We start from the raw sequence: 25418 nt of genomic DNA on the forward strand, positions 1-25418 counted from the left end.
TTGTCTGTTTAAGAAGTGTTGCATTTCCTAACAATAATTGGTGACAAAGGGCAATTGCTTTTTTCTTTTTTCACCGTGATTTCTTTTTTTTTTTTCGTGTTGTTTTATTCCGATCGGAAAAATGTCTCCCAATATATGTAATATCAACATCATTTCTTTCTTTCTCGGCTACGAAATCTCAATTTTAATACAATCATCTTAATATATATATATATATATAAATTATAAACTACTAATACATTGAAGAAATTCTCTTTTGCCCTTGTTGCTGAGAATCAGAAATACGTTTCTTTTTTTGATCAAAATCTTCTAATTGAATTTCTTCAGTTAATACACTTTGACTTGATCCATTACTATTCATATGAACATGTGCTCCATCACTATTATTTCTAAACATTCCCAGAATATAATTCTTTCTTTTTCTAATTGGACTAAATGCAATTCCTGGTGGTGGAGTCGGTGGTTGAGGATATGATCCACTATCACTTCTATTAACATTATCAAATATAGCCCCTCGATCGTATTCAATTGATGGTGGAGTAACTCTGTCTTCTAAATCTTCATCATTATCATTATAAAAGTTGTTGTTGTTATCATAAAAATGACTCTTATTACTATCAGCAAATGGGGATTGTCCTGCATTTGGCAGTTGAGGAATTCTTCTGCCACTACTCATACTCATTCTTTGTAAAGCCTGACTTGAATAACTGGAAATTTTAGGACGATTTGGATCAGTTGGATCATAATCAATTGGATAAGCTGCAAAATCTCCTCTTTGTACACATTCTCTAATAATATCAATATCTTTTGGCCAAAAGATTCTGGTGACAAAATCATAAAAGAATCTAGGAATTAAACAACACAAAATTCCAACAAACATACATGCCCAAAATGCTGTCATGCCAAAAATTTCCGGTGCTGCTTTATAAAATTCTCCACTTGATTGATAATTAATTGTCCATAATCCTGTCCAAATGAAAATAATTAAAATGGAAATTGCAACAATTAAAGAACTTAACCAATCCCAACGATATTGATGGAATAAGATGTAACAATTACATGAAATACAAGCAATACATGTAACTAATACCCCCATCCAAAATCTATGATCAACTGGTTTACCATTTTCACTTTGAAATGAAACCATGTATAATAAATAAGGAAAGAAAAATGAAATTGCTGATTGATATATCCCATCAAGACAATACCAATAAAATTTAGCATCACTCATTTCTGTTCTTGAAATACCAGATCGATAAATTTGTGGCACCAACAATGAAACTTTAGCATCAACATCTTGATCAAAGATACCTAAAAAGATAACTGGTAAAGATGTAAATGCTAAATTATAAAACATCAAATAAGTAAATTCAAACAAATAAGTGCCATCAAAATCACAATAAATACCATACCAAAACAATGCAATATTGAAAATAATATTCTTGTAGAAAAAACTTGGAATCATTTCACTAAATCTCTTGTAAGACCATCTACCATGAGTTAATAACAACTTGGCTAAATATCTAAATTGACCAATGGCAAAATCAGAAGACATAACAGCTTGTCTACCTTCTTCACCAGCAATACCCACACCAACATCAGCAGCTTGAATCATGGCAACATCATTGGATCCATCACCAATAGCCAATGTCATAACATTCAAAGTATCTTTAACTAATTTAACCACAGCAGCTTTTTGAGCAGGAGAAACACGACAACACAACACGGCACGACATTTTTTACAAAGTAATAAAAATTTCCTCTTGGTTTCATCATTCAAAAGGGCTAATTTCAATGCATCACCATCAATAACAACACCAAATCTTTCATCTGGTGGTGAATGGTCTCCAACGGCTGCTTCTTTTTCTTCAAATGAACCTTCCATATTGAAATTGACTCTCAAATAATGAGAAATAACAGTATCTATGATTTCAGGTTCACTAGCATTATGGCCAAATTGCAATCCACCCAAAGTTTCTTGATCTTCTTCACCATTATAATTTGTTTTAATAACCAACAATTTCATCTCATTACCTAATAAATTACAGGAAAACCCGATGTTAATAGCAGTTTCAACTTTATCACCAGTTAAAACCCATAATTTAATACCGGCTTCACCTAATAATTGAATAGCATCCGGTACACCATCTTGTAATCTATCTTCAATAGCAGTACCACCTAACAAAGTCAACTCACGTTCAATTGAATCAGCAACAGCTTCCATTTTGTCATCTCTATCTTCTAATGAAGAAGCTGCTTCTTGATGACGTTTATTCCATTCGGTATATTGAGACCAAGATAATTCACGTTCAGCAATACATAATGTACGCAAACCTTCAGTGGCATATTCTTCCAAATGTTTACTTGTTTGTTCCAACATTTCTGGGTTATTGTTTGTAGCTGATAATCTATCATAAATAATGGAATCAGCCCCTTTACAAATAAGTAAAGCTCTTGGTTCATCTTGTGGCGTCTTTCCTGGAATTTTAATAATTGAACTCATTCTCTTTCTGGTGGAATTAAATTCTAAAGTATTTAAAACTTGATATTCTTTGGTGGTACCTTGAATATCAACAAGTAAACCTCTTTTGGTTGATCCTTTGAAATTGAAACCTAAAGAACGAGCAGTACCAACTAAAGCAGCTTCATCGGGAGATTGTGCTTTCAACATTAATTTATTTGGAGCTTTTGGATCTTGTTCAGTCATAACTGTATGACATAACGATAATGCCAACATAAAATGATGATTAGCTTCCAGTTGTTCACCTCCAGCAATCAAATCATCAACATATGCAGAACTTATAAAAGTAATTTCATCATCATAAGTTTTATTCTTACTAACGGTGTGCAATTTTTCAATCATATTAATACGATCTTTTTTAATCAATTCACGTTCTTGAGCTGCTTCAGTTTCAACATCAATTCCCAAACGTTTACGTAAACCAGCCAAGGCTTCAGTATAAGCACGACCATAAGAAACACCATTGATGGTACATTTTTTAAATTCCATCAAATTTTGAGTTAATGTCCCGGTTTTATCACTGAAAATGTATTCAATTTGACCCAAATCATCAGAAATAGACCAAGATTTTGGAGTACATGGGAAATCCAATTTTTCATAATACATCCCCACATCAGAATAAATGAAATAAGCTTGAGCAGTTTTGATAATTTCAATGGTAATATATAAAGAAATTGGCACTAATGATTGATATAAAATCAAGGACACGAAAAATCCCACAAACCCATTAGTTGCTGGAGATCCAGCTATGGTACCAAATTCGAAAAAATCTCGACTGGTATTTTTCTTTCTATAATATAACCCATTAACTAAACCTGAAATAAAACAAATGAGGAATAAGAAAATAAAATTTAACAAAACATAATAATTCAATTCTCTAGACATTCTTGATTGTTTAGTTGGAGTTACACCAGCATTCAACATGATTTTAGTATCATCACCAGTGTAAATGACTACACCAATGACCCATTTGGTGTTACGTAAAGTACAACCTCTTAATAATAAGTTGTTGATATTGATAGATTCTTGACGATCTTCTGGGAATTTGAAATTACCTTGATAAGAGTACAAGTTTGCATGAGGACCTTCAGAGTCAATTTCAAATTGTCTTGTAATTAAATCATCAGCACGAGAAATTTCACTTGTTGCTTTAAGGGATGTTTTAACTTTCAAATTAGTTTCACCATCCAAGTTTTTAGTTTCAATATAACATGCATTATCTGGATCACTAGTTGCTAATAAAACAACATCAGCAGGAACTTCTTCATTATTATAAATTCTCAAAACATCACCAACTTTAACATCTTTCCAAAACTTTCTAGAAAATTTCAATGTTTTATTATGATGTGAATATGGGTGTTGTTGATGATCTTGGCCATGGAATGGGTTTTCCATTGAAGGTCTAGTAGCACTATCAAGAGAATTTCTTGGGGATCCGACTTCACTATCAAAAGATCTTCTTGGATTGTCTCCATCATTTTCATTATTACCACCCATTGCTTTTTGTCTTGCTTTGTTAGCTCTTCCTTCTTTAGTTAAATTTCTCTTTGAAGCACCCCAAAATCTAACCATTAATCTTGTGTTTGCCTTTTTGAATCTTCTCCACATGGAGATTTCTTCTTCATTAACATTATTATTATGATACACATAGTCAGTATCAAAACCAACTTGTTCTAGAATATGAGTATATTGATTATTAACTTCCATATCGGTGACGGTACGCCTTGAATCTTCCACACCATCTTTTATGGCAGTTATAATAACAATGACAATTAAAGGAACAGCAGCCAATACGGGACTAGGCACACCGAAAATTTCAAATGCCCCTAAAATAATTAAAATTAAGAAATAAACATTGGCAATATTATGACGGAATTGATTATAAATATTTTTAGGTAAAAAAGAAAGGGGACTATATTTAGTTGTTCTAATTTTATTTCGGCAATATTCTCCTGGCTCATCAACAGGGCCATTGAAGACTATAGTTCTAGGTACTGTTGAAATAGTTTGATCTGGTTCAGTTTGTGGAGGATGATTATCACTAAATCCAAGATCGTGAGTTTTTGGTTTATGGTGGAATATTTTCCTAATTGTACCTGATCGCATTACACCATGATGATGGTCGTTATTATTATGTTTCTTACTTCTTTTGATGGTAGCCCATCTTGCTCTTTTAGTTTCTTTATGATTATGATTAGGTAAATCTGGCAAACTATCTTCATTTGAATAATTTTCATCATCGGTAGCATCAAATGTTAATTCTTTATCTGAGCCGGAATTTTTCTTGAAATTCAGATCTGCAAAAGGGGAATTTGGAGGTTGGAAATGATTTGGATGAGAAGATGAACTCGAAGGAGGAGTGTCGTCATTTAGATCGTCATCTGCATCTTTATCTTGTGAATGGTGTTGATTTTTCAATTTAAATCTTATAGAAGGGAATCTTTTTGATTTTAGATTTGGCGTAGGAGGAATAGACAAATCATCTGAATCCAGAGACATGATTTAGATTTAGGGAATAATTGATGAATATGATTGAAAAGAAAGAGTAGATTCACAGGATCTATAGATTTTTCTAATTTTTCTTATTTTTTTTTTTTTTTCACTTGAGTAAGAAGAAATGAAAGGGAAAGGGAAAAGGAAAAACGGGAAGGAAAGAAAGAAAGAAAGAAAGAAAGAAAAAAATTGGCGATCTGTTCAAAAGGGAAAACAAGAAGAGAACGGACAAAGAAAGATTTTTGTGCGGTTTGGTGATTGCCAATTGTATCCTCTCTCTTTCTCTCTCATGTATGTACAATTTAATCTGGAAAGCGCCTCTCCTCTTCTTCCTCTCATTGCAAAATTATTGAAACAAAAAATAACTCATTTTTTTTAAAAGCGGTATCTAAGGATGAAACAACAATAGCAAGAAGAAGAAGAAGAAGAAGAAGAAGTTGATGATCAAGCAGTAAGGGATTACTACATCCAACCAATTTAGTTGATCATTCATTCATTAATTACTTTACATTACATTATAATTTATAATCCACTCAAAGATGTGGATAAAACGGTTACAAGTTTTTTTTTTTCTTTTTCTTTTTTTTTTTTTTATCACCGCTTTTGCTCTCTTTTCCGATATTATGATTAATTAAAAAATCAAAAAAATACCCGCTTTTTACAATTACCAATTACCTTTGGCTGTGGAGTGTGAGCGAGCTGAGAGGGGGATGGGAAGAACTCTATTGATTGTATAAACCAAAATGTAACAGCATAGCCCAGTAGTAGAATGAGTACTATTCTCAACAGACATTGAATAGCGTGTTGTGCTGTATTCATTATAAAATCTTGGTTTCCGTCCGGGTGTGTGTGCACCAAACATTAATTTTTTTTATTTTATTTTCGTAATTGATGATATAGTACTATGACGTATTAATAATCAACCAAACCAATTGGTTCTACAAGCCTTGATTTGTTGACAACATGTCTCAGTTCAACAGTCTGTGAAAGACAATAGCCACTTGTATGAGTATCTTGTTGCTGAATTGCAGTTTCTAATATTTGCGTGGTTTTTTTTTTTTATTTTTTTTTTTTTGTAAATTACTTTGGTTAGTGTAATATTTTTCTTATTATAAATTGAATCTGGTGTGTCTATGTCAGTGAGTGCCGATTATGCATTATGTAATTTACAACCCAGCTCAGCTCAGCCCAACTAAACTTGACTTGTGTAACTCAACTCAATTTTCCTTTAATTAGCCGATCGCGTGTCTTAATTTAATTCCCTTTTTTTTTTCAGTGGTAATATATCCGATTTATATATCCGGACACTAAATGATTACGTAAACATTAAGTTTCTTCATGTACAAAAAAAAAAGACTCACGTGACACTTATTCCTGAAGAAAATTATATTTCCTTTCTTTTTTTAATCATTCATTCTAATCAATATAACATAAACACACACAATATATATATATACATCTACTAAGATGTAGTATTTGTATTTGCATTATCATTCATAGCATAGAGTTTAGTCCATTCTTGAGCCATTGCAATAGCCTTCTTTTCATCCTTTTTCCAATCTTCAGCAACATCATTAGCCAAAGGATCATCAGGATTAGGAGCACCTAACAAAGCTTGAATACTTAATAAAATAGTTCTAATTTGTAAAGCAGGACTCCAGTTATCTTTTAAAACATCTAAACATATTCTTCCTAATTTATCGATATTTGGATGATAAATCTTAGTTAAAAATCTAACTTTTGGTGCACACATTGGATAATCATCAGGCAAATATAATTCTAATTTAAATAACCCATTAGCATATGGTGATGATGATGGTCCAATTATTGTAACTTCAAAGTATCGAAGATTTTCTTCTGATGGTGTAGCAGTTATACCTGGAACTGGATCACTAACTAATCTTTCTGTTTCTTTAATTATTCTCTTTGGAAGTGCAGCCATTGTCAAGATGTATATCTCTGTATCTTGTGCGTAAATGTGTATAAATCAATCTATCTATAGGTGATAATCAACTACAAACTGTGGGTATCAAATAATAAAATGTAGTTGTTGGATTTGCCTTATGTCAACGATTAGTGAGATTTTTTTTTTCCCTGTTCTCCTTTTTTTTTATTTTAATTTTGTTTGTCTCTCCTGTCTCTCGAGTGTTTTAGATTTTTTTTTTTTTGTTCCTTCTTGAATGGTCGTGTGAGTGTGACGAATCACTTTCATCTTCAAAGAGAACAAGCAACAGTGAGAACAAAGAAAGAAAAAAAAAAACACCCATCAATATCAATAACTGTTATAATCAACTAAGAATAAATCTACAAGAATAGAATAAACAAACATCAAAGATCACAAAATGAAGGAAGTACCAATGATAAATCGATTTATAGTGGGAACTTTTGCTATATTATTAGGAGGTTATGTTACTTATAAATCAGGTAGTGATTTTCAATTTATGAAATTTACACCTCATTCACCAGAGGAAATTGAACGTCGAAAACGGGAGAATATTGGATTTTCTGTTAAATTTACTGAAGATATGACTTTGGATTTAACACCTGAAGCTAAATTGAAATATGAAAAAATGAGACTAGAGAAACTCAAGCATGAAGAAGAAAAAGAGAAGAATAAGAATAAAGAGTAGATATGATAGATATGAGAAATTAAAATGAGATGGGATTCAATTCATGCGTGGCAGATAAGTTGAATGGCATGACTAAATGCATGTTGTAATGATTTTTTATTTATTTATTTATGTAAATAGTTTGAAATGCTGATAATAAGGTTAGATTTTTATTTGTTAGAGCATGCATTTAGCGTCTGGATGTTTACTCTCTCTTCACATTTGATATACCGATTATGTCAGCGCATTAATCTGTTTCTCGATGATAAGAAAATGTTTCTACTGGAAATCTATGAGCGAGAGTAAGATATTGAAGATGAATATTTGTGGCTAATTGATTAAAACTAAATTCTGTTTGACAATTCAAAGTATTTGTTAATTTTCACATTGCTAACCCTCTGGGATTAAACGAACAGTTCAAATTTACAAACAAATCCTCTTCTCTTATCTCTTAGTACATATATCATGAAAAATGAGTAGAAAAACTTTATTTCTTAAAGAGAATTAATAAACCATTGATGGATACCCTAATTTCTTTAATAAATTTATCTTTAGTGGATTTAGTTACCCACTTTAAAATTCAGATATCCCTGAATTCAATATTTATTCTCCACTTTTTTTTTTAGAAAGTACGAATGAACGAAAGCTAAAAAAAAAAAAAATTAAAGATGTGAATGAAATTTTAGTAGTTTTATCGACATTGGAAAGCAATCCCATGAATGAACAAAGTAAAAAACAAAAAAAGGACTCATAACCTTAAATCATCAACAACTAATATTAATGTTTTCCACTTTTTCAGTATTTCCAGTAAATGTAATAGCAATGGTTTGATGAAATTATTATTATTTTAAATCGTACTTTCACATATATACCTATTGTTCATATCAAGAGGCGGTAGTGATAAGGTATTAAAGTAGGGTTTATAAATTTAGTTTTAACTTACAGTAATTGTTAACTTAAAGAAAAAAAAAAGGAATACCGACTAAAAATATGTAATACCTGTCTAAAATATCCGCTCTGGCTTTGAAAATCCGTAAAATTTGGGTCGTAGAGGAGGCAATAGCAACAAAATAAACATTCATTGTCTAGAATAAATCACACAGATATATATGTATGAACCACTTTTGCAAAACGTTTGATAGATTGATGGAACATTGAAATATTTTGAAATTTCACCAATACGGAAACCATATTATTGTCTCTTTTGTTAACAATGGCAGATCATCTGGTGACGAGTTATTAACATGATGTATCGAATAAGATGATGAATATGTATATAATTTACAAATAAGGAAAATCCACCATCAAGAATTTACTTAGAGCATTTTAAAGTATAGTTCTGAAAGATTTTCCATACATATAACATTTTGTCAACAATTGAACAAAAACCATAGCTGTTCCTATTCGTTCATTCATTCAGTTGCATCATACAGTATGTACAATTTAAATTGTAACTTTTTGTGTGCAACTGTCCGAGGGCGTGTGTGTACCAAGGAGAAGAAGAACAAGAAGCAAAAAAAAAAAAAATAAATTATATATCTAGTTTTTGCGACCTTATTTAATGAACTAAACCAAGGCCATTTAAAATATATTCCAGTTTGTGTTTAATTAAGTACATATATAGAACACTTTCAATTAAAGATGAATTAAAATATCATATGAATAATTGTCGAATCTGTAAAGATCGATTCTTTTATAACCGAATTTACTCCACTTTTTCATTAATTGAAGAAGCAAAAAACCAATCTAGAATATTGAAAAGTAGAATAATAATATTTGGGGTAAAGGATAGTTATCGAAAGTCTCTATTATCACTAACCGAACCCCTAATTCCAAAGAAACGTCAATACGTCTGTAGGTTGTTAATTATCTCCATTGGTCACTCCCCTCGCCTTGAGTCAACAACATTATTACCTTCAATCAGGGTTAATTGAATCGAAATGAAATGAAATGAAATTTTCTTTTAAAGTTGATAGCATTCCAATAAATAAGGGATGAATAATTAATCAAGGCTCTTTTTAAAAATAGAAATATTACAAATCGTAGATCAAATAATTAACATAGTTTCAATTGCTCTAAAATAACCATTAAAACTTTTACAAGAGGATTTAACTACAGGAAATATTGTCTCTTTGCCCCCTCCACCCCTTATTATTGAATAGCCTAATTAGGAAAGTCCCCCAATTCATTAATTAGTTAATTGGGTAGTTTCAAAAAGGAGATTTACACACATATATGTGTAAAGATTAATGGTGATTAATTTGATTGCCTAATTAGGAAAGTTTAAATTTGAAAAAGACAATAGGAGATAAAGTAGGCAACGAGGGGTAATTCAGCGAAGGAAAAGAGGGGCAGTTTTATATGTAAATAAGGTTAATACCCCATGTAGGATTTATTATGTTGATGTTAAAAGCGTTAAAAATATCTTTCTTTTTTCCACTACCTATTGTATTATCGTATATAATAATAATTTCAACTATTACTATTGCAAAACAGACTAACAAAAGCAAACAATCTATTATATTTTCCCACTTTCCTAATTAGGCAGGTCATTGTTCAATGTATAAATCAAACTAATATAAGAATTAAGGAATATATGTCAAATGGATTATTATTAGTAATATACAATGTGTCTAAATAATAGATCACACACACACACACACACAAATACAGTACACACATACTCAAGAGCAAAGTTACACCAATCAAGAACAATGGATTCTATATTTATTCCCGTACTTTAAATGAATTTCAGATTAATTGAAGCAAAAAAAATGACAATTTATATTAATGACACAATTAATCAATGAATTGGAAGAATTGTGGGGTAAAGTTCCTTCGTTTTCGTAGTGCCGTACGGGAAGTAATGGTACTAATATTATTTGACATTGTTAAACCTTTTTCTATCCGCGGTATCCACATCATCGACAAATCTCGATAATAATAATATTATTGTTACCATTACTATAGCATAAAGAATAAAGGAAAATGAAGGGTAATGAAGGAAAAATAAATGCTTATACACCAGTATGATAAAATAGAATTCAAGATTATAGTCCTTAAAATGAATGTATCTATCAAATACTGAATGACTATTATCTAAAGTATCATAACCAATTCTTTGTTCATTTGAATTTTAAAATATTTAGAATTACTTTCATACATTCCCTTTTTATTTTAAATTTCACTTTATTTTTGTTGAGTGACTACAACAACTTTAATGAAAATTCACTTGATCGTCTACTGAAGAATATTTTTCTTGAAGAGGGATGGACTAACGGACTAAAAGATTAAAAATCTTTTTCCTTAATTAAAAAAAAAAAAAAAACCCTTTGAATTACTAACCCTTTAATTGCTAAAATATAAGTCCGCCTCATTATAGTAAAAAATAAAATCAACCATTTTCATGAACTTACAGATGAGTGAAACGTATTCGTTTAGCCTGTTTTTTGATGTAGTGATATAGACCGTTGGTAACTAATTGATGTAAGACCTCGGATTAAATCTATATTTTTTTATTTTATTTTTATTTTGCGCGCTTGTGATTAATAAAAATATTTAACATAAACTAACATAAGAAGACATGAAGGGGGGCAGAAAGATGGAGGGACATAAAATGTCCCACTTTATGTTGATTAGACGTATCGACTACGAAGTTTTTCCAACTGTAGGTCATCAACAATTCTATTAAAATTTGTGTAAATGTGTGGGGGAGGAGTAATATACAAAGTAATCTACAATAACATTACAATAGCATTACAATTTTTTTATTTATTTTATTTAACAAAATGGACAATGGCTCTGGGGACATTCGGGCAATGGAAATTTACACACACTCACAAACAAACACATGAATAATAATAGTAACTAATTAATAGAGGGGTAATTTCATTTTTTTAGTTTGTTTTAAAGTTGATGTTGTTGATGAATCATGAAATGTGGGGTAATACACAAGTTCTACACAAATTAAGATAAGTGCGTGTACAGTTAATCAAAAATGAAAAAATGAAAAAAAAGAACATGATGAAAATGTAGTATAATGCCCATGTTTTATCCATTACACCTTTTTCCCTAACTCAATTGATAATGAAGTTGATCAAAAAATAAAAAAAAAAAAGATGAAACAATTGGATCATCATATATAGAATATTGAACTGCAAAAGATAGAAACGTTTGAACAATTAGGTTAACTAATTAGGTAAGTCAATAATCATTCCAAATAAAGGGCAATTTAATACACTTACGATTGTCTGTAAAAATAGATGTATTATTTACTATAATTACTATACTAATGAAATGTATGTTGAAATAAATAATACAAAAAAAGAACTGGAAAATTAGAAAATTGGAAAATTTCCGACGATCTTTATTGTTTATAATTTAGGTGAATGAATTTGTTTATAATTCTTCTACTATTGGTATTTAACTATTCCTTAACAACCCATTGCCCATTTGAATTGCAAAAGGGAGTGACACCATAAGGACAACTAAATATGCCGTTTCTATGTGTGTCATATTTGATTGTTGAATAATTACCAAGAAAGAATGAAATTAAAAGAAATAAAAGCAATGCATGTTGAGGAGGACGACGAGAAATGTATTGTTTGCTATCTAATTTTTACTTTCTTTTGTTACACTTTAAATTGTTATTAGTAGTCGATAGAAAAAAAAAGGGATATGAATTGTAGTAAAACTATACATAATGACCAAATTAACCTACATAATGTATCTGTATGAAGATCAGTTGTCGGTGTTGTTAGTGTTGTTCATCGCCTTTGTTACAGTAATTGAAATAGGGCTTATACGGGATGATTCAAACATGCCTAATTAGGAAAGTATTCTACACAGTCAAACAACAACAACAACAACAGTCATCAATCATTTTCTAAGGCACAATTAATTCAATGAATTGAAAGATTTACACATTGCGTTTTAAAACAAGGGAAACAAAGGTTTTGTACATCTGTGCACATATCCACCGAAACTGAGAAACACTCTCAATCTCTCATTCTTTTTGCACACAAAATAATAAACCAATTAACCAACCACTAATATGAAGTTAAATAGACGATAATAATATCCAATAGTGCAAAGTATAATAAAATATTTATGATCGATTTACTCTTAACGATAATTGATAATAAATTTTCTCTCTTACTTGCGAACTGTGTAACCTTTTTATTTTTGTTCTATTATTATGCATGGTTTTATATGCAGTCCTTCAACATGTCTACTATTGCGCATATTAATATCCTATATCCTATATCCTACCCACTCATCCCTCCTCTTCTTTCTCCCCCTTTTTTTATTATTTTATTGTATTTTATTTATTCTATAAACTGTCTAGATATGTATGAACGGAAATAACAAGTTTTATGAATTAAAATAAACGATACAAGAAACCCGTTGATGTCAAACTTACCATCGTTACTCCTCTTTTTTCTTTTTCTTTTCATGAATTTCAGTAGTAATATTAACGGCGGTTGCAAAGCGTTTAATGGTGGAGGTGGTGCTATTGATTGATGTGGATTAGGAGAATATTTTAAAAGTGGAGTAGAATAGAAATTGAACTTATTGAACGTGAAGGTTATGATACTTCATATTAGAAGTAAAGGGATTGTCGAATTCTTCATTATGGAAAGAAGCAAAAGAATTTAATTGTTTCTACATTGCGTACACAAAGCAATTATAACACACATTATGGATTTATTATTTCATTTAATAACTATTGTTTTAGAAAGAAGGAGTTCTATTAGTCAAGTCTTTTTTGGTAAGTGGGAGATCGTTAACTATACGTAGGATTCTCCGAAGATTAATTACTCCACTTTTACTTAATAGGTAGATATACGGTTACCCCAAGTTTTTGTTGTTTATCAGTTGATCCAAATAGTTATGACACTTTGATTTTGAATGAATTATTTATACTCGGTTATTTGAAGAGGGGGAGGGGGAGGATAATTAACTCACATATGAGACGTAGAAAACCGGTTTAATAGTCCACTATTGATTTATATAGCCAATTGAATCGACTCAACATTATTTTCTTTACTAGTGAGACAAGTATAATATAGTCAATGCAGTTTGTAGAATGTAATTCTCGATTGTACATCTAAAACATCCAATATTACTAATCAGGCAAATTCAAGGGGGAACAACAACCAATTTTCTCAATTGGAATCGAAGAACAACAACAAAAAAAATTTATGTATGATAGTGATTAAATTTCAGTGAGGTGATAAAAAAATGATTTACCATACTTAATTGATTATGTAACCAAGGTAGCGTAATGAGAATACTACAGTAAAAAATCAAATAAAAAGAGAAAGATTATCTTTAATGTGGGTTTTGTGCAATATTTCCTAATTAGGTATAATTGAATTAGATTTTACTTTTTGTGGCAATTGGTGATAAATGCCCCACTTCAGGAATTACACAAAATGCAAAATTTAAAAATACATTTAAGACTTTGTGCATCTAACCAAAAAATGAGTGAAATTTTAAATATATAAAAAACTCTTTGTACACAAAAAGACATTATTACACAAAAGTGTTAACCTTAAATTTTAGATTTTTTTTTTTTTTTTTAATTTACTCCTCTTTCTGTTCCTCTTGCTCAATATGTGAAGAGATATCAATTGGTGTGAAAAGACATCAAGCAGATTTCAAAATCTAAAAACCCTAATAATCATCAATTATTTAAACCAATCGATTCCTCCTTCAAATTTGGATAATTTTTTTTTTTCGTTTTAATTATATAAAAACTTATTCTATTATATTTCATTTAATCAACATCAGCATCATCATAATCATCAACTTATATCACCAACCCAATCGTTATACCCTTGCCTTTTTGATACCCTATCCAACCTATACCTAACTTACTATTATTATTATACCCTTATTATTATACCCACCTTTTACTGTTAATATATTATACCCACATTATAACAAATCATGAGTTCAAAAGTATTACCACCAGCTAATGGCAAAAAATTATGGAGAGTTAAAAAAACCCAACCATCTCGTCATAGCAGTATATCCTCATCTTCTACAACATCACATCAATCTAATGCATCACTAAACTCAATCCAAACCTCAATGGAATGTTTGAACAATTCATTGAGAATTGCTGCTGCTGCTTCAAAATTCACTATTAAAAGACCTCCTTTAAGAAGACCAAAAAATAAACCTGGTAAACCAAAGGATTTTGTTTTTGTTGATTTATCTCCTGTTCAATCCGAAGATACCACTAATGATAATGAAGAAAAGAAACCAAAACAAATGAGTACTCCTGCTAGTTCAAGAAGATCAAGTAGTATTTCAAGTATTGCTAGTGTTACTAGTGCAAAGAGTGAACCACCTTCTACACCAATGACTGCTAATACTTCAATGAATAGTATTAATGATTTACCATTACCTGTTCTTTCTGGTTGTGGAAATTCTCCTGCCGTGACTACTACTACTACTGCTTGTGGTGCTCCAATTCAACCATACCCATTATCTAACAACAATGAAGGATTTGGATTGCCTTCACCAGTTGAATCTTTAGATGATTTCTTGATCAGTGAGTTTGATTTATGGGACAACAATTGGGACTCAATGATCCCACCTCAACAACAACAACCACAACAACAAACTCAACCAGAACCACAACCACAACAATCATTTCAAGAATTTTTAGATATTGTACTGATTGTTCAACAACAACAAGAACAAATTCAACAATTACAACAACAATTACAACAAATTACAACAATTCCATCAAGCACAACAAACAACCCAACAATGTCTACAAACAAATTCATAGATTTTTCTTTCTAGATTATATATATACTTGTATATTATGATATAAAATACGTTGCCCTTTATTTATGATTTACATTTACTATATCGTAGATTTACTATTGCAAGTGAGAGAATCACTTTAAAAGGGATCTCTTAATTAGTGTCATCGATAGTTGATCCTTATGACTTTCAGGGGAAGGGAGCGGAAAGACCAAAAAGACAGCTAAGATTGATGATCAAATCTAGTGAAAATCTTTCTCTGATGAAGATATTTCTGATTACGTAATCTGTTCATAATGAATTATTTTTTTTTCCTACTCTAGTGTTCTGCCGGCAATTTGCGGCGTACTTCTGTTTGGGCGCAAATCCGTCAAATAATTGTGCAGGACACATCAGTATGCGAAAGCCATGCATGATTTCTTAAAAGTTAATATCACAGTAAAGATAAACTTTTGGTGATGAGTTGTTGTTACTTGAAGTTGAGAAAAAGTTCAGGGGAGCACAACCACACAGGGATAGATAGAAAAGTATAATAAACTAATATCATTAGACTATATTAATGTAGCATTAGCTTATAAATCGTACCATCTCATTGCGTTGTCCCTGATTTTAGCCCCTTTCTCCCTCCCTCTCTCTCTCGCTTTGTCTAATTTTTAAAGATTTTGTTACATTAGAAACTCAAATAGTTACATGCAAGCACACAAAAAGTATGAATAAATTAAGATGCAAAATTATAATCATTATACAAAATCAAACCTTTAACTTAACATTCTTTCTGTAAGTATCTAAATGATATTTAAATGTAAGATAAAAGAATGAAAGATATTATTTACGTGAATGATATCAGAAAAAAAAAAAAAGATAAAATTATATTCCTAATTTGACGATATTTAAAACATTTCAAAAACTATGAATTATACTATATTCCGTTAATAACTGCAAAAAGGTTATTATATTTGTATTTGGTACCTTTTTTTTTGGCATTTTAAGATTTTTGCATTAAGTCCCGTGTATAGTCATGAAATGTATATTTTTTTTTTTGTTTCATAATTATCTGAAAGAAACAAAAAAGAAAAGTATAAGTATAATAATTATGAGAGATGTGACTTTCCAATTTCGTTCATTTTAATAATAAATCAGGTAAGGGGTAAGGTTTTAACAAACATTAATTATCAAGACTGTTGTTTAAAATTCTTTTTTATTTGTTTCAATGAATTTATAATAAAATTTTAATTCCAATAGATATAAACAAAAGTCAAACTGAGGTGACAATTATTCTATTCTCATCGTCTAGTTTATAATGAATTTGTTTTAGAATTGTGGTAATCTTGTTGCCTCAGGTGGTATGATGATACACTACATTAAGACAAACAAACAATGATTGATCATACTATGTTGTTCAACTTAGATTTACTGAAAAAGAATATAATTGAAATGCCCACAAATATAATTATATGGTAGTAAATATTCAACTGCGGAAAGAATTTGCTTCTGTCACGGATCTTCTATCACGTGGGACACTTGATTATTATCTGTTACTGCAAATAGAGCCAACGCTTTATCCTGTCTTTTAATAATATATAGTATGGCATATTTGGTCAACAAAAAGAAAAGGGAACTTATTTTTTTCATTCGCTTTTAAATTGGAAATATAACTTAGTGAGAGATATTAGATTATTCCATCACATGATCAGAGTGAGATTTAGTTACCACATGTAACAATGAATGGATGTTTAATTAATTGCATATTTCAGTACTAAAATAGAAATGAGAAAAATCGATGAGTTTAGCATCTTAAAGGAAAGCTTTCTACTTTATATGTATCTATCAAAATCAATATGTTTGATTTTGCTTGTTTCTAACAGTAGTATAGTCTAAAGTATTGTTAATTATCTATTGAATTTTCATCATTTTTCAATCGTCATATCCTTCTTTCGAGTGATTATGAAATAGATTAGAACCAATCAAAGGGTAGATTGTTTTTTGACTCGTTATACACGACTCGATTAATGGAACACGAAAGAATTCCAACAACGAACAAAAAATTTTTCTTAAAAAAAATGTAGCGATTCAATCTTACTGTTATTTTGTTTGCATTTTATGGTCACTCTCATGAGTCGATATAAGTTGTTTTTATGGAATCCTTTTCTGGAAAGTTTGATCAAAATCAGGTATTGCAATATCAGGTATAAATACTACTGACCTTCACAATCGATTGTTCTAGCACTATATCTTGATATTACAAGATTTGTTATATAAGAATATATATCTTTAGTTATTATTATTTTATGTTTCTACTATTGTAGTGATTTTTGTTTACTTCTTCTTATTTCAATGATCTCTATATCATCCGTTTCCTCCCCATAGTTTATATTCCAAACTTCATTCAGTTATTATCAACATTTGTTTCCATTGGAACTCCTCTTTACTAAAAAAAAAACCCATCGTTTGTCTAAACAAACTTCATCTCTAGTCTTTATTCTTCAGATTATGCAATAATCCAAAGCTATATAATAGTATTTTGCAAATATGAAGAGAATTCTGTTTGTCTTTACCTAGCTTTTGGTGAACAATTTTGTATCGATTTGATATGATCGAATCATGTGATATTTTTTCTCCCGTTTAACAAAAACCACATCAAACTTTCATGATATCGCGATGAAATTACAATTATGAAACAAATGACTTGCCAGTTTTGTTTAAAATTTATCCATAATTATGACTACAACAGCTAATGATATTTTGACTATATCAGAAGATCTAGATCTGTCAAACAAAAATGATGTAGTCCAATCAGAAAAGAACAAACAGAGTTCACCTCTACCTGATTCATTACCCGTTCACAACAAATTGGTAATTGATGAACCAAAAACATCAACAATAGAGATTCCAGTAAAGAAAAGGAAATTCTACAAATGTCAAATTAATATAAATGATATCGTTGATAGTAATAAAGATTCATCGATTGATCAAACGGTTCAAAATTGGAAAACAATGTGTGATGAAACAACTGATTTAATGAAAGATTTACTTGAACAATCTAAAAAAGAAGAAAACACACAGGAGAGTTTGAAAATAATGGCTGAATTTGAAGAAAAATTAAGAAAGATTCGTGATAGTATGAAAAGAGATTTCAATGAATGAAATTAGAAATATCATAGTTTATATATAGAAGAAATAAATGAGATACGCATACACCATGGTTTCTTAATTTGTATTTTGCAAAAGTGTCTACTTCTATAAGTCGAAATTGGTATGGTATGTATCATAGTCAATATTTTTGCATTTCATTATATACTTGCATAATTGTTGCAAATTTGCAACAAAATTAAATTAAAAACTTGCCTCACCTAAAAATAAACCCGCAACACTCAAACTCTCAATTCAAATTTAGTCCGACAAAATTCAATTACATTTTAGTTTTAAGATGAACACTGTTGTAAAACTAAACAACAGTGTGTACTCAATAATCAGATTCTAACGTATACCATTACAATTATTTAACTTGCATGTGAGTCGTGTACATGGGATTATTTTGAATGATGAGGTTTCCCCTCTTATAATTATTCAAACGTATGGAACGTTTTAATAGTGATCATTAATTGATAGTGTTATCCCTTATTTTAAAAATTATTTATATTAAGAGTAGTTTTCTTTAATGGTTTGAATTATTTCGGTATCTAAATTAGTTCTGTTTTGTAAATCGTGGTTTTATGTACCAACATCTGAATTCAATAAAGCTGGAGATATATCAATGAGTAATTATTTAAGGACAAAGAGGGAAAATTGAACAAAAGAAAATTCACAACGAAGTTAAAAAAAAGAAGGAAATCAGATCTTCCCTTTGAAAGTACTTGAGAAGTATTTTGGGTCAATAGATTAACTTTGAAAATGATTTTGAGTATCCAAATGATGCCATACATTATCGTGAATTGCGTTTATTGGTGTATCGTTTAAACTATTGGAAAATTTAGAGGTGTGGAACTTGAACGCTCCATTTTTATTGAATTCATGTCATTACTAACTTTTCTTTATTTGAAATCAAAATACTAGCACTGACATATATATATCATTATAGTTAATATACTTCTTCCTATACTATTGTCTGTTTATTATAATCAACATCTTATTCCAATGTAGACTATCACAACTCTCTCCCTGTATTATCATTAAACAATTAGCCTTTATCATTGACACGTGGCTTTAACTTTAACCTCCTGAAATTCAACGCCTCGTCGTCCTCCACTATCATGATCATCATCTCCTCCCCTTACCTCGCTTAACCCTAAAAACTATTTGTGCTACTATTCACAAACACATCCATCCAATAGAAATCCGTTCTTTCTTGATAAGTTGTTGTTGTTGTCCAAATCCGTCCTTTCTTTTGGATTCATGCAGGGTATCTAGAATTAGGTCGGAAATACCCTAAATAGAGTTCCGCAACTATTATCACTATTCTTACGCAAATGCAAGGGGTATTATTTTTTTGTTTGGTTGCTTCTCGTTTCTTTTTCTCTTCATCATTTTACCCACACTTTATTCTCGCTCTATTTTATAATTAATTTAATTATCCGATAACCGTTTTTTTTTGTTTTTTGTTTTTAGTTCTGTTCCTATTCTCATTTTGTTTTTCCTTTTAAAGCATAATTGTAAATATTCATAAAACATTCCCGTTTGATTGTCCTTTTAAGACAAAAACGTTATAAGACAAAATTAAAATTATTATTTTGTAACTACACACAAATGGACAATAAATTTCTAGCAAAGTACAGAAAGTAAAAAAAAAAAAAAAGAAAATCGAATCACTCACATTAGTAAATTTGTTGTTCTCTCGCAATCTCTCTCCCATAGAATCTTCATAATTGAGCAATTGGAATTTGATTTCTATTTCTTAGCCCAAGTGATTTACCTATTACTTTTTTAGGTGGTGGCTCGATTATAGTCATATTCTCCCTTTCATCTACTCTTTCAAAGTCATCAATATCTAAATCACTTTCCAAATTAAGGGTTGCATTACCAGATGATTCATATCCACTAGATTCTTTTGGATATGCTACTTCCTTTTCAATATATTCTGTTCCTGCTCCAACATGGATAAATGGTACATAATCATTAGATTGTTTAGGTTCAACATAATCATCTTGATCATCAGTAATCATACATTGTTTCTTAGCTTCCATAGTAAAACTGGTAACTTTACAATACCCATCATCATTCAATCTACCACCAGTAAACCATCTGGTTTCTAATCGTTGATACAACAAGTCAAATTCAGGAATTGTTTTAATCTTTTCACTTACATGATGCCAGAATTCAGTATTTAAACTCCAATCCATGGGCCACATCTGTTCTGGATCATAAACATCCCTGGCTGAATATCCAAATTCCCAACTAGGCTCTGCACCATCATTATGAAATGTATTTTCAAGTTTAGTATAATATGTGAATGAATTAATAACATTGAAACTTTGTTGATCAATTGCATAATATCTCCAAGCAGGATTTACTCCCAGAAATGGACTAATCAGTGGTCCCACAAGCGCATGGTTAATGGAATTCTCTAATTCCCTTGTATCAGTGCCATCATTTCCATATTGTACCATAAATGTATCTACTTGAATACTACCAAAGAAGATAGCAGCAATAACTTTTGGTGAAAAACGAGCAATAATTTGGGCAAACACTCTTGTTGGCAATGGTAATGATTGATGACTTGGAGGTAAATGGGCAATAATCCATGCACGTTGATGATTTCTTTCACAATCTAATAGTTCTTGTATTAAAAACTTCCAGATTCCAAATGAATCAATTTTTAAAACTTCCCAGAATGAATAGAAATTCTTGACATTCCAAACATTTGAGTTTAATGAAATAATTTTCAATCCCCGTTTAGTTATCATGGAATATCCCACTTGATTATACCGGATTTGCTTGGAAACATCATGATCTATCCATCCTAATTCCAGCCACAAGTCTGCTAAGAAATCAAATTGCCACTGGTAACTATTAGAATTTTCTGTTAGATTTTTTTGCGGCAATTGATTCATGGGGAAAATATCCCTGGTTCCAAACGTGGGAATCACATCAACTGTGTCCAAGTAATGTTTTAAAATCCTATAACTAGTCTCCTGTGATTCAATATTTTTATCCCTACTCATGAAGCTTCTATCAGAATGATCAACTGTACCACCAGTGAATAAAGCAAATTCAAATGAAAGATGGTTTTGGTGCAAGTCACGAATGCATTGCATGGTGCTATTTAAGAGCAAAGTTGGGGTATCACAAGTATATTCTCCAAATTGTCTTGCTGGACTCCAAGTTGGTTTTTTAATTTTAGAAATATCCATAAAGCTACCCTTTTCAAAATGATTCTTACTATAACTACTGTCATAATATCCCGAATAATCATCTTTTAATGCATCACTACTAGGAGCAGATGTTTTCAAGTTTCTGCAATGAGGTGAACAACATAAACTTTGGGTACAATTAGCTTCAGCAAACATCTTATAATCTGGTTGAAGGTTGATATCACTAATGTGCAATACATGGAAACTTTCACCACAATCATCAGGAGGTAAATAATGTTTTGGTTTTGGGGGCCACAATCTACTCATATCAACAAGTGGGGTTTCAGGTAAAATTGCACAATTGCGATCATGATAATAACAGAAATAATCACCATCTAAACCTGAAGGATTCATTAGACTAACCATTTTGGTGAAATCATTTCCCATAGTACAATAATCCTCACTAGGATATCCATAATTCATATGACATTGTATTTCATCATTTCCAGATTCAATGCACCAAGTTGAAAATATCTGAGGAACTAGATCTGGTCTTGTCAAGGCAATAAATTTAGCTACTTGTAATCTTGTTTTACATGTCATACATTCATTTAAATCAGTAGCGGCATCAATATTGTGTAATTCAGTCACTGCTCTATTGACGATTTCATCATCAGATATGGCTAATTCTGTTGGAGGATAATAATTAATGAAATGAGCTTGAATAGAATAAACTAAACAACCAATGACAATAAGTTTAATCATAATTAAGGATTGATTGTTGTCAAATCCAGGATTTGTGTTTTGATGATTTTTTTTTTTTTTGCAACACACATAATATAAAAGGCAAATTGTATTCAAGTGAGAGTATAATTTTTCTTCTGACCATTCAACCCTCACATAAGGGACATTCTTTATTTGCAAGACAACTTTTAACCAAATGATTTTCTTTTATTATATAGTTATATATATATATACATTTTATTTTCTTCTTTTTGATAATAATAATACATAATACATAATAGGTATGTACTGATTTTTATCGAGTTATCTTTATTTTCTAGTAATACAGGATAAGTTTTTATTTTTAAAAATGACCTTACTTTAGTCTATCCAATTTTTGTTTGATAGATCGTAAACGATCTGCCATGCTTTGTATTTCTGTTTGCAACTCTTCTACTATTTGTAACAGCAGTTGTACCACTGGAGAAGGCTGCGGATCATGAAAAAGTCTTGGTGCTATAGGAGTTGCTTGAGCTATAGGTGGAGAAAATGATTGAACCTGTGGTAGTGCTGGCTGAGGAGGAGGAGGAGGAGGTGGTGGAACTGGAGCAGACAACACATGTGTCTGAGTACTATTATTGTTTGGTTGTTGTTGTTGTTGTTGATGATGATGAAGATCATGAAAATGACGTTGCTGTTTTTGTGGAGTTGATTCAGGAGATGGATTCATTATCCTTTGAATTGATGAAGGACGTGGTTGTGGATTTGATTTCGTCTTTTTAATATGATCCGAAAGTTCATTCAAATCATAAATCATATCTTCTAATTCTTGATCAGTTGCGGATTCAACACTTAACTTATCAAGCCTCTTCTGAATCAACTTCTCGGTGTCTGATATTTGGTCAATTGAATCATATACTCTCTTTTTCTTCCTCCTGGTTTCTGCTTTTTTAAGACCGGCAGTCAATTGTCTCTGAAGTGTTCGCACAGTAGGTACAATTACTTCCACATCTTTATTATTTGCTTTTGCATCATAATACCTTGTTCTTATAAGCTCCCATTTTTTAGTTTGACTCAAAGATTTATCACCAATGTATTTAAACGGTTTGATCTCAACTATTAAAAACATAATTAACTTGATTTCATCAGGTGCTAGCTTTATACGATGCGGATTCTTCATATGGTCAATTTTCAGGGAATAACTTATACTACTTTCGGTTTTTGTAGTATCTTCCGATTCCTCATCTTTAGTTAGTATATCTTTATCAATTGAAGACATGTTTAGTTACAAAAATCAACAACAACAAATAATTGATCTATGGTTATGGTTGTTTGGAGGTGTAATTATATTATTTTTCTTTTTTCTTTGTGGCCAGAAGGTCCTGAAAAGTTTTTTGTTTGCAGGAAATATATTAGTGCAAATTTTTCTTCTATTTCCTACTACCGGTGGGGGAAAAATGGGAGCGAAAAAAAAAAAAAATTAAAAAAGGGGCCCTTTTGCACAGGTTTTTTTTATATGTGGAAAAAAAAAAAGAATTAAAGTAACGTTGGAGGAACAAGTAGAGTGAATTGAAAAAAATGGGACGTTGTGATATTGAAGTTGATGGAAAACCTGGGACCAGGACTGGTTGAGAAGAAAAAAAAATGTTGACCTTGTTGTAAAAAATAAAAATAAAAAAAAAGATAATAAAGAAAGGAATAGCGATATTAAACAGAGGGAGAGGAAAAAAAAATCATACAGAGTGAAAAAGAAAAGGAGAAAAAGGGTTTTACTTTTATAATACAATTAAACAGAAACAAAAAAAAAAGGAAAAATTCTTGTGTGCTAATATTCTTTTTTTTTTGGTGGTTGTGTAATGAAAAAAATTTTGTTTGTTTGGGTTTGGTGGTGACAAAAATATTTGTAATTATAATTGAAATTTTAATTGGAATTTTGAATACAGCGACAAAATTATTTGAGCATCCCTCACAATTGGGTTTGTGTTATTTTCTGTTTTAAAGGGGGAGTTTAACTAAATCAATTATTAGGGGGACCCACACACTCACTCTCACTCTCTCCAATGTTTCACTTCTAATTTTCACTTTTTTTTTTGTTCTTCTTGGTGCCTCTTTCTGTCTCGTGGTCTTGTGCTAGAGTGTGCCGGCATGGGCTCACCGCGGAACAACGGATCAAGTGTCGACAGAATGGTGCCATCGCAATGGGACTATTCCTTTTTCTTTTTCTTTCCTACCGCGCGTATTAGAGTTAGATCAATAAGATGGAATCATTATTTTCTATTGTTTGATTATATGATCCATCATGATAGAAGAAACTTTTCATGAATACAAAGAAATAAAGAAAAAAAAGGTGATTAACTCTATGAAAGGGATTCTCTTGGAGAAAGTTTAAACTAGATTAATCTTGAAGAGGTCTATGGGTTTCTTTGGTAGAGATAGAGGAAGACTTTGTTCTGGTTAAGGATTAACCTCCAATCACACACATACACCACCGTATAGCTTGCTAAAGATATTGGTTTATCGCAGTTTCTTTTTTTTTTATGATTCTTCTTTGATCAATGGATGTATCACAATACACAAAAAATTTATTTAGTTTGTTTTAGATTACAATTACACAATGATTAAGTATTATTACCGTTTAGGGGGTCAAATAATACAAAAACGCGTCAAGTTGTTATTTCATGAGGAGCTGCAATTGACAACCAAAATCATTATTGCATTAGATTACTAAATTGGTACAGTTTAATTCCATTTACAGTTATACCTGACATGAATACAACTTCTGGTTTTATATTCTTTTGTCAATTATCAAAGCAAAGTCGAAACTCCTTTCAGAAAAAAAAAAAGAAACAGAGTCAAATATCAGGTTTCATATGAACTATTAAATTGTTAATTCCAGAGATCAGGTATTTGCTCCCTTTGGTTTGTAATAAAATAACAATAACAATAATAATAATCCATTTTTGTATGTAAGGTACATTAATCTTTTCAACTTGGGGCCTT

General features: G+C 30.7%; 7 protein-coding genes across 7 annotated transcripts; 3 read left to right on the forward strand and 4 right to left on the reverse strand. All coding sequences in view use genetic code 12, as the record gives it.

Moving 5' to 3' along the window:
* Window positions 1-232: 232 nt before the first annotated feature.
* On the reverse strand, window positions 233-5020 carry CTRG_05269 (aminophospholipid-translocating P4-type ATPase; the record flags this gene model as incomplete). Its single annotated transcript, XM_002550925.1, has 1 exon — window positions 233-5020. The coding sequence occupies one exon, from the start codon at window positions 5018-5020 to the stop codon at window positions 233-235; it is 4788 nt and encodes a 1595-aa protein (XP_002550971.1).
* A 1456-nt stretch (window positions 5021-6476) lies between these two features.
* On the reverse strand, window positions 6477-6956 carry CTRG_05270 (E2 ubiquitin-conjugating protein; the record flags this gene model as incomplete). Its single annotated transcript, XM_002550926.1, has 1 exon — window positions 6477-6956. One exon carries the CDS (start codon window positions 6954-6956, stop codon window positions 6477-6479), a length of 480 nt encoding a protein of 159 aa, XP_002550972.1.
* Window positions 6957-7356: 400 nt separating this feature from the next.
* Window positions 7357-7644, forward strand: CTRG_05271 (uncharacterized protein; the record flags this gene model as incomplete). The annotated part of the gene is made up of 1 exon (XM_002550927.1): window positions 7357-7644. One exon carries the CDS (start codon window positions 7357-7359, stop codon window positions 7642-7644), a length of 288 nt encoding a protein of 95 aa, XP_002550973.1.
* Window positions 7645-14577: 6933 nt separating this feature from the next.
* AGA1 (Aga1p) lies at window positions 14578-15444 on the forward strand (the record flags this gene model as incomplete). Its single annotated transcript, XM_002550928.1, has 1 exon — window positions 14578-15444. One exon carries the CDS (start codon window positions 14578-14580, stop codon window positions 15442-15444), a length of 867 nt encoding a protein of 288 aa, XP_002550974.1.
* Window positions 15445-18126: 2682 nt separating this feature from the next.
* CTRG_05273 (uncharacterized protein) lies at window positions 18127-18552 on the forward strand (the record flags this gene model as incomplete). The annotated part of the gene is made up of 1 exon (XM_002550929.1): window positions 18127-18552. The coding sequence occupies one exon, from the start codon at window positions 18127-18129 to the stop codon at window positions 18550-18552; it is 426 nt and encodes a 141-aa protein (XP_002550975.1).
* A 1712-nt stretch (window positions 18553-20264) lies between these two features.
* Window positions 20265-22460, reverse strand: CTRG_05274 (uncharacterized protein; the record flags this gene model as incomplete). Its single annotated transcript, XM_002550930.1, has 1 exon — window positions 20265-22460. One exon carries the CDS (start codon window positions 22458-22460, stop codon window positions 20265-20267), a length of 2196 nt encoding a protein of 731 aa, XP_002550976.1.
* A 334-nt stretch (window positions 22461-22794) lies between these two features.
* CTRG_05275 (uncharacterized protein) lies at window positions 22795-23697 on the reverse strand (the record flags this gene model as incomplete). The annotated part of the gene is made up of 1 exon (XM_002550931.1): window positions 22795-23697. The coding sequence occupies one exon, from the start codon at window positions 23695-23697 to the stop codon at window positions 22795-22797; it is 903 nt and encodes a 300-aa protein (XP_002550977.1).
* Between the last annotated feature and the right edge of the window lie 1721 nt (window positions 23698-25418).

The sequence above is a fragment of the Candida tropicalis genome (genome assembly GCF_000006335.3).
Source record: "Candida tropicalis MYA-3404 genomic scaffold supercont3.8, whole genome shotgun sequence".
NCBI lineage: Eukaryota > Fungi > Ascomycota > Pichiomycetes > Serinales > Debaryomycetaceae > Candida > Candida tropicalis.